The sequence below is a fragment of the Barbus barbus genome (assembly GCF_936440315.1).
Source record: "Barbus barbus genome assembly, chromosome: 47".
NCBI classification, from domain to species: Eukaryota; Metazoa; Chordata; class Actinopteri; order Cypriniformes; family Cyprinidae; genus Barbus; species Barbus barbus.
In genome coordinates, this window is record NC_136725.1 from 20,604,516 (window position 1) to 20,614,656 (window position 10,141).

At 38.4% G+C, this 10,141-nt stretch overlaps 2 protein-coding genes across 5 annotated transcripts; both read left to right on the top strand.

Annotated features, from left to right (window-relative positions):
• Nucleotides 1–509: 509 nt before the first annotated feature.
• Nucleotides 510–5,400, top strand: LOC306865497 (protein-tyrosine sulfotransferase 2-like). 4 transcript variants are annotated; one of them, XM_079410124.1, is made up of 6 exons: nt 525–821; nt 910–1,673; nt 2,971–3,288; nt 3,663–3,861; nt 3,976–4,026; nt 4,826–5,400. In XM_079410124.1, the coding sequence occupies exons 2-6, from the start codon at nt 1,177–1,179 to the stop codon at nt 4,850–4,852; spliced, it is 1,092 nt and encodes a 363-aa protein (XP_079266250.1). In that variant the 5' UTR covers nt 525–821; nt 910–1,176; the 3' UTR covers nt 4,853–5,400. The 4 variants fall into 4 exon arrangements, with proteins under 4 accessions (XP_079266251.1, XP_079266250.1, XP_079266252.1 ...); XM_079410126.1 differs by having other exon boundaries at nt 733–821; nt 1,173–1,673; XM_079410125.1 differs by having other exon boundaries at nt 510–1,673.
• A 255-nt stretch (nt 5,401–5,655) lies between these two features.
• Nucleotides 5,656–7,754, top strand: LOC306866097 (polyubiquitin-C-like). Its single transcript, XM_079411109.1, has 2 exons — nt 5,656–5,791; nt 6,505–7,754. Exon 2 carries the CDS (start codon nt 6,512–6,514, stop codon nt 7,655–7,657), a length of 1,146 nt encoding a protein of 381 aa, XP_079267235.1. The 5' UTR covers nt 5,656–5,791; nt 6,505–6,511; the 3' UTR covers nt 7,658–7,754.
• The last annotated feature ends 2,387 nt before the right edge of the window (nt 7,755–10,141 follow it).

A 10,141-nucleotide genomic window follows, 5' to 3' on the forward strand; every position in this document is an offset into this window, starting at 1 on the left:
TTCAGACTTTTTTCCCCGCAATCCTGAATTTATATCTCACAATTCTGATTTTTTCTGAATTCTGAGTTAAATTAAGCTCCCAACTGCGAATTAATAGTAACTCATAATTGGGAGTTTAAATTAACATGAGACATAAACTCACAATTATGAGACATAAATGTTTGAATTGTGAGATATAAACTCACACTTCTGAAAAGTCTGAATTGTGAGCTATAAATTGTGAGATATATATTGTGTAATTTTTTAATGAGGGGAAAAAGTCAGAATTCTGGCCTTTTTTATCCGAATTGCAATTGCATTGTGAGATAAAAAGTTAACATCATTTTATTTTTTAATCTGTGATGACTCTCCATTGTCTAATGTGTTTTAGAAGCAAATGGAAATGTATGCAAAAACATTTCCCTATGCATATGTGAACACAGACTTATGGAGTGGAAACACCTGGCCTCATACTTGCATGCATGAGTCACATTACTACAGTGAAAGTTTCTCATGTTATCTCATTCCTCAGTCCACCCATTTCCGTTGTTTGATTTATCTTCTTGTGAAAATGACACTGTGTCAAATAGCTGCATTACTATCAAATCTGCACATTTTTATACATGTGTTAGCAAAGAATCGTTCAGCACAAACTGAACACATTTGAGGCTGAGAGACACAGGAAAAGAAAACGCCACTGGTTGTTGCTGTCAGGAAAGATCTGAACTGATAGTCTGAATGTTTTTAAACTTCACTTCCTCTTCGTGCATTCTGCCCATTTGACTCCACCGCAGAGCACTGAGCCTGGAGATCATGCAATGTTCATTGTTTGTGGCGTGAAGGTCAGTTAATCGTTTCCTTAATGAGTTGTGTTTAATGCAACTTGTTTCATATCACTTTATCAGTGCAATGTCTTTTTAATTTTTTCAGCTCTATACCTGCAGCCTGTATTTCCTGTGCATGTCATGCGTGTAGCATCAATCACTTTCACTTTTTTTAATGTGCAAAAAAGTGATTTTTAAAGAATGTTTATAATTCAAAGATAATATCTGATGAATCAAAAGAGCTTTGTAAGGCACTCATGGTTCCTGTAACCAGTTGTCTTGCAGTTATCAACGAAACATTTGCAGAAGTAGCCAACAGAGGAAGTGCAGTCACTTCTGTTTTTAAATTTAATCTTTTTTCCGTCTTAGTGTGATGCGGCTGTCAGTAAAACGGGCAGTTGTACTCCTGCTAACGCTCTTCGGAGCTTGTACGCTTACTAGTCTATATCAAGTGCTAACATGCCCTGGAAAGGGTCCCAGATCTCATATGGTGTCGTCTATACTGGTTCGAAACTGGAACCAGACACAGTACCGGTACAACCAGAACACGCCAATGGTGTTCGTGGGTGGCGTTCCACGATCAGGGACCACCTTGATGCGTGCCATGCTAGACGCCCACCCTGACATCCGCTGCGGGGAGGAGACGCGGGTGATCCCCAGGATACTGTCTCTGCGGCAGGGCTGGGGGAGGCAGACGGAGGAGCGCTGGGCGCTGGAGGACGAGGGAGTCAGTCAAGAGATGCTGGATGCCGCGACCACAGCGTTCCTGCTGGAGGTCATCGCACGGCACGGGGAACCTGCAGCAATGCTGTGCAATAAAGACCCCTTTACACTGAAGAGTGCTGTTTATCTGTCACACATTTTCCCCAAGTAAGATTTATTTTATTTTATTTTAAAAGCTTTGCGCAAAGACATTTGTAGTAGGCTACTTCTGAAAATTTGATTTACACTTATTTTACATGCAGTGTGTTCCATCATTGGGGCCAACATGCTTTCTTAAGAAACTGTAAAATTTTGTTGCTGATACAATCTAAAATTTATTATTTGTTTAATTTTTAAAAGACATTTGTAGTATTATGAAAAATATGTTTACACTTGCCATCACTGGAGCCAACATGCTTTCTTTAAAAAATTTAAAATATTTAGTTGTTTATGCAATCTAAAATGTATAATTTTTATTTATTATTTTATTTATTTTAGATTTAATTTTACTTTAATTTTATTTTTTGATTATAATTTTATAAATGGTTATTATTTTAATTATATTTTTAAAATGTACGTTAGCACAGAGTAAATAATGATAAATATTTGTGACCCTGGAGCACAGAAGCAGTCATGAGTAGCACAGGTATATTTGTAGCAATAGCCAACAATACAGAGTATGGGTCAAAATTATACATTTTTCTTTTATGCCAAAAATCATTAGGATATTAAGTAAAGATCATGTTCCATGAAGACATTTTGTAAATTTCCTACTGTAAATATATCACAACTTAATATTTGATTAGTAATATGCATTGCTGAGGACTTCATTTGGACAACTTTAAAGGTGATTTTTTTATTGCACCCTCAGATTACAGATTTTCAACATTCGTATCTCGGTCAAATATTGTCCCATCCTAACAAACCATACATCAATGGAAAGCTTATTTATGCAGCTTATTTTTTTTATTTTAAAAAATTGACCCTTATGACTGGTTTTGTGGTCCAGTGTCACATATATATAACATGTGTTATATATATATATATACATATGTATATGTATATATACATATATATATGCATACATATATACATGTACATACATACATACATACATACATATATACATAACACATATATATAACATATTACATTTTTAAAATGTAAAAACTGTAACTTGAATGCAATGTAAGTCGCTTTGGGTAAAAGCGTCTGCTAAATGCATAAATGTAAATGTAAATGTAAACAACACTGTTTTTAATGTGTTTTTCAATCGATTCCATAAAGATTTTCACATAGATTTACTAGTGCATTTGTTTTCAACTGGGAAAATGGCTAAAACATTGGCATTGTTTTGTGCTGCATAAAGCAATGCCAAATCCAAATCCTTTTGATTACTAGTTTCTTCCATGACATTTGAGTCATTCTGTCTCACTCCTCATGCCATCATCATCTGTCCCTCCAGCTCTAAATTCCTGTTAATGCTCAGAGACGGCCGGGCGTCTGTGCACTCTATGATCTCCAGACGAGTGACTATCGCTGGCTTCAACCTGTCCAGCTTCAGGGACTGTCTGACTAAATGGAACAATGCAATCGAAGCCATGCTCTCCCAGTGTAAGGTGGTCGGCCGGAGTCGCTGTATGACCGTCCGCTATGAGGATCTGGTGCTGCAGCCGCGAGCCACCATGCACCGTGTGCTGCACTTTCTGAACACTCCGTGGCATGAAGGAGTGCTTCATCACGAGGAGGCCATCGGGCAGCCAGGAGGGGTATCACTGTCTCGGTAGGGCGAAATTAGATTTAAAGGGATATTCTGTCATTGTTTACACACCTTCTGTATGGGTTTCTTTCTTCTATCGAACATAAACGATTATATTTTGAAGAATCTTGGTAGCCAAACAGTTGACGGTACCCATTGACTTCCATAGTATTTTCTTCCATACTATGGAAGTCAATGGGTACCATGAACTGTTTGGTTACCAACATTCTTCAGAATATCTTCTTTTGTGTTCAACAGCTGAAATGAATTCATACAGTTTTGGGACAATTTGAGAGAGATTAAATGATGACAGCATTTTCATTTTTGGGTGAACTGTCTCTTTAATATTTTGGGTTGCAGGCCTTCTATCGATCCTCGCTTTTCGCTTTGTCTTTAAGAACCGAACGCTCCACGGATCAAGTAATCAAACCAGTTAACCTGGAAGCCCTCACACGCTGGGTAGGCCACATCCCAGCAGATGTCCAGCAGGACATGGAGAGCATCGCGCCAATGCTGCGCAGGCTGGGCTACAACCCCAACGCCAGTCCACCACATTATGGTCAACCAGATCCGGAAGTGATCAACAATACTAAAAGGGTATATTTGAACACAGAATATGACATACAATATGATTTCATTTCATTCAGTGCAGCTCAAGGATCAGAGTTGCTATATATTCATTCATAATTTCCATTTGTCTGTCTTTCATAGGTACTGAGAGGAGATTTTAAAACTCCCAAGAACCTTAAAAGATGGGCACAAGTGAGTGCATGCTTTTAAGTTGCATCATAAACCATAAGTACATGATCTACTACATGCCTTCTGTCATAAAAAGTTTATATTTGTTTAGCAAGTAAAAGGCCTTTTCTTAAAACCTACCCCAACTGCACCAAACTGCATATTTTTGCTCGGTTTGGGCCGCTGAATAAAACAGGCGTTTCTTCTTTCTCAAGTATGAGTTCCATGTTATTCTATATATGAGCCATAAAAGCCTGATCTATCGAATATGATACTCTACAAAAAGTGAATATGCACATTTTCTTTAAATATTAAATATTTCTCTAAAGATTTAATAAGCTGTGTCATTAAAAATGTTTGCATGTATGTTTGTGTGTGTATATATATATATATATATTGTGCTTCTGCTGTCTTTCTTTGAAATAAATGAAGTATGTTTAACCATGTAAAGCACAAAGTATATGTCAGGCTTTACATGGTTAAACATGCTTCATTTATTTCAAAGAAAGACAGCAGAAGCACATATTTCAAGCTAATCAGCTAACAAATAGATGTTTGAGATGATACAGCAAAAGATTTAATATAACTTTGAGTGATTTCTGGTTGTAAAACACGTTAATATGAAATGTCATTGCAAAAATGGCAGAAGTTGGTTTAAGAAATGTATTTATTTCCAGATGCCACTTGATTTGGTGTTTTGCTATCTAATTAAATGACATTATATGTCCCAATACTTTCGTATAAGACTACTATGATTAGACTGCATGTCCTTGTTTACTGTATTGTAACTATATTGAATTTGAAAACATGAATTGTTTGACAGGTATCTCCAAAGTCAGGCAGAAACTGAAGAGAGTCGTGCATTGATTGCAGTATGTGCTCGTGTTCAGCCTTGGATAATTCACCATCTTGTGCCCCCCGTGAAGGCCTTTCACAAGATACAGAGAAACCTGAGAGGAAATAAGGAGCATCGCTTTTATGCAATAGCTGTGGTTACATGGGGTCTGATTTTGACATCGCCAGAATCTATGATAATAATTAAGCAAGTAAATCCTATTATGTACTAATATGTTGTAATGCAATAGATTGATGTCAAAGAAACAAGCCTCATGACGGACATAAACAGTGGACATTTTTACTTCCTGATGCTCTCAGAAGAGTATTGTTTATCGAACAATGTTTGCCATAAATCAATTACACTGGACTTCCTGAACATTGCAGTTTTTATGTCATGTTTTGGGAAATGAGAAGTGTTGCACTGAATGCTGTTGCTATGTGCCTGCGTGCTTTTTCTTGACCTAGATATTAGCCATTCGTCTTTTCCTAGTACCAGAACGCCGTTTTCCCTCTGTTTTTTTTAAGTGAATTCTTTCAATAAAAATATTCATACAAATTCGACCAATGTGTTATTTTCAATCCTTGTTTTTATCTCGAAACATTTGCTCAGAGCCAACCCTGTGCGGTGCATCATATCACTCCGCCTGTCCCCAAACCCCCACGAACACATAAAATAAACATACATATCTGTTTTACGTCCACAAAACTAATTTATAAAATGCGCCTTTGTATATTTTCAACATAACACATATTCTGGCGCTTCCCACAAAACCAGGTTTTCAACTTGAATGTCTGCAGTTGTTTAAATAGTGCGTTGGGCGTAGCGGCGGAAGGATACAGCGCGTTCTGTATAAATAGCCGGAGCTTTTGTTTTGAGCCGTTAGATTCGCTCCTGTGACGAGAGGAAAGAGACTCACGTATTCCGCACCTGTCCAGAAAAGAACATTTGTTTGTAAGTATGAAGTAAAAGATACACAAACGACGCCAGTTATATCGCTACTTAAAAATAACATTATTTTGTTTGAATTGAGGCGATTGTGGAATTATATAAGCGTTTATCTTTGAATAGGCTAACTTAACTCTTTAGCTTGTAATGCTAGCCGGCCTTGTCGTTTCTGTGTACTAAATTCGTCCATTTTTGTTGCTTAATGTGGATGAATATTAAAATACTATACATCGATGTGTTTTCTGTATGTTTTGTGCTCGTTCGGTAATTTTAGAGGCGAATTATACCGCGAAACAGTGCGGTGAGGTCGGTGAATCACAATCTGCGCATTTTCTTTCAACGACGTCTGTCAGCAGTCGACACGTTATTACACACTTATCTACTCGAAATATAATTCGAGCAGATAAATAAATTGTCATGTCTCTGGTTATCAACGTTTTGTTCCGTTGTTATTGTTTCTGGCCATTTTCTGAGGTGAAACGTCGCCATTTTGTTTTCAGTCGCCCATTTGTTACGCCCTGCCTCACAGCTGTGTCAGCATTAGTGATGGCGTTTGCTGTTATACCTTGTTTTGTTTAGCTTTCTTTTGATGAGGAAATTTCTAGAAGTTTCTCAAGCTTGTCTAACAATACTAAATTAACATACTCGTTGTTTTTAAGTTTTCACCAATGCAGCACATACTATGAAATTTAATCAATTTGGATATCTTTGTTTTGTAGCGTAAAGATGCAGATCTTTGTCAAGACGCTGACTGGCAAGACCATCACCCTCGAGGTTGAGCCCAGCGACACCATTGAGAACGTGAAGGCTAAAATCCAAGACAAGGAAGGCATTCCTCCTGACCAGCAGCGTCTGATCTTCGCCGGTAAGCAGCTGGAAGATGGACGCACGCTGTCTGACTACAACATCCAGAAGGAGTCCACCCTCCACCTGGTGCTCCGCCTCAGGGGAGGCATGCAGATCTTTGTGAAGACCTTGACTGGTAAAACCATCACTCTTGAGGTTGAGCCCAGCGACACCATTGAGAACGTCAAGGCCAAGATCCAGGACAAGGAAGGCATTCCTCCTGACCAGCAGCGTCTGATCTTTGCTGGTAAGCAGCTGGAAGATGGACGCACCCTGTCCGACTACAACATCCAGAAGGAGTCCACCCTCCACCTGGTGCTCCGTCTGAGAGGTGGTATGCAGATCTTCGTCAAGACGTTGACCGGCAAGACCATCACCCTCGAGGTTGAGCCCAGCGACACCATTGAGAACGTGAAGGCTAAAATCCAAGACAAGGAAGGCATTCCTCCTGACCAGCAGCGTCTGATTTTCGCTGGTAAGCAGCTGGAAGATGGACGCACGCTGTCTGACTACAACATCCAGAAGGAGTCCACCCTCCACCTGGTGCTCCGCCTCAGGGGAGGCATGCAGATCTTTGTGAAGACCTTGACTGGTAAAACCATCACTCTTGAGGTTGAGCCCAGCGACACCATTGAGAACGTCAAGGCCAAGATCCAGGACAAGGAAGGCATTCCTCCTGACCAGCAGCGTCTGATCTTTGCTGGTAAGCAGCTGGAAGATGGACGCACGCTGTCTGACTACAACATCCAGAAGGAGTCCACCCTCCACCTGGTGCTCCGCCTGAGAGGTGGTATGCAAATCTTCGTCAAGACGCTGACGGGCAAGACCATCACCCTTGAGGTTGAGCCCAGCGACACCATTGAGAACGTCAAGGCCAAGATCCAGGACAAGGAAGGCATTCCTCCTGACCAGCAGCGTCTGATCTTCGCCGGTAAGCAGCTGGAAGATGGACGCACCCTGTCCGACTACAACATCCAGAAGGAGTCCACCCTCCATCTCGTCCTGCGTCTTCGTGGAGGCAATTAATCTGCTTATGTTTAATATAGAAGTCTTGAAAGTTATCAGACCGATTCCAATTTCCTTTGTTCCTCTTAATCATTGAATAAAGTTCTGGCATTCCCGATTCTCTCGTTTCCTGCCTCTCTGAAATCATTCACAAAATGGTCACTTTAACATTTATTTTTAAAACTTAAAAGTTCAAGTGTTTACATTATGAGGGGCATTTTTATTAAATATTGCTTTATAGGTATAAAAGTCATTTAATTGGTTTTGAAGTCTAGTTTAACTTGTAAACTTTGACGTTTAAGTTTTATTTAATTTGGTAGTTGCATTTCAGTAAGTTTGGGTGAATTTTAATGTTCAAGTTTAAAATTAAAAGTGAATGGTCAGGAAGTAATGCTGCTCTTATATAATGTAGAAATCTTTTAGTCAATTGCTAGTAAACTTTGCAGAAGCGGTAACATTTAAACGTCAAATTAAAATACTTTAAACTAAGTACTCTCATTTAGAACAGGAAAAGTGTTTCTAGTATATTATACAGCCGGTCTGTCAGCTTGCGGTTATTAAACAAGCCATTAGATGTCACCACAGGCTCGTGAAAAGGTTGCAGCCATTGTGAACCCTTTAAATGCTCCGAGTTTTGGGGTGGCTCTCTTGTAAACGTCTGTCTGACCCTTGAGTCACAGTAAATGCCGCTGCCCTAAAACTTAAAATCCTTTTCTATTCCAGGTGGCCTTTAAGTACTTTGGTAATCAGGGCTGCTTGAGGGCAACTGTTAATTAGTTTAATTGCATTGTAAAACATCACCCTTTAGAGAACCTGACAATTGTCTATTTTGCACAAATTCAAGAGTTTTTTTTTTTTTTTTTTTAGCTTGCAGTATATTATGGGGTTAGATATCAAACATCTGCTTTGTGTTTCTACTTTTCAGTCAGTTTCTTCTTGCATCGCATGTTTTCCATTGAAATTGATCAGCTGACTGGAGATGATGCATCTTGAGCAACTGTAAATTGTGTTGCTTAAAGATACAAATCAACCTCTGTGTTAAGTCAACCGTCAGCACTGAATTCTGCTGCTCAATTCCAGACAATCACATACAACGTCTCTCGACTACTGCATTGTCGTTTCTGTTTACGAAAGCACAGCAAAGAATCCATACTGATATCAGTGGGGCTGTTTCATAAAACAAGTTTACCAAATAAGATATTTAAGTTAATCTGACTTATTTTGAACTAAATCAAGTGACAAGTCAGACTCACTGAAATAAACTTGGCTTATTTGGAAAACTTGTTTTATGAAACAGCCCCCAGCTGGATCTAACCAAAATACTTTTCTGGTCTTCTGAAAACATCGCTGCATAAAATGATAAACAAGCCAAGAGCTAAAAAACCCCACATCTATATAAAGCTGTTGATGTTGGCATATTAAATATGAGAGTTCAGCATAGTTACTGAAGAATTGAGGCTCTTTGAATACTCTTTGTGATGTTTAAAATGTGAGATTCATCTGGTTTTAACCTGCTGTGCTGAGATTAATAGACCTTTTAATTAAAACATTTAAATGGGCCTGCCTAATATCATAGTGCGACTGGAATTAAATTGTCTCAGAATGGAAGAACATCTTTCATGCATTTCACACGGATACATTTCTATGCTCCAGCAAATATCATTCATAATTTGTGGCTTTTCATATTGTTATGCCCTTAAAGGCCCAAAAAAGTTTGAGCAGATTTGCTTGTTTCCTTCACTAGGTTTCCAGTCTGGATTAGTCATGGATTAAGAATCAAAAATCACATGAATAGCCTCTTTAAAAAGCTCTTTTGATGTCGCTTTGCCTTCACCCTGATGGGCATTTAATATAAAATGTCAAACAGGGTGAAGGTTTTGGCTTCTTGTCTATACCGGAGGAAGGATTCATTGATGTAAGATTTGCTCTGCCGCTCCAAAAGAATATAATGCCATATATGCAACTGACAGATGAAACTCATTTGTGAAGTCTGATTGGTTTTATTAGTCAGCCAGATTTGGACATCATATTGTTGCTTTAACAAAACTACTGAAAGGCATTCACATTGCTTTAGGTGGAATTTTAATCCAATACTTAAACGTTTTAAAAAGTGTAATTTAGATCTTAAAAGGGTTTTATTTTCCCTCTTCAAATATATAGATCCCTGAATACCACCAAATAGATTAAAACAGTCAACTTTTTTGATCTTAAATTCATGTTTAAATGTATATTTCTTTGTTTTTCACTCCAAAATCTGTGAAAAGTGCCAAACCATAGCAGATACTTCATCAAAAGCTACATTTGTCAAAGACAAGGTGTGTCACGGCAGGCTCTAGATAAGCATTGTGTTGCATACATGAGTTATCAGTGGCACATACTTATCCAATAAAGATACTATAACACTTATCATGTTCTTCCAGCAGCTCTGTTTGATCAGTTATCATGCTGTTTGAACATAATATGCCATGTTTTTAATGATAGTTTAACAGTACAAAAATAAACAGG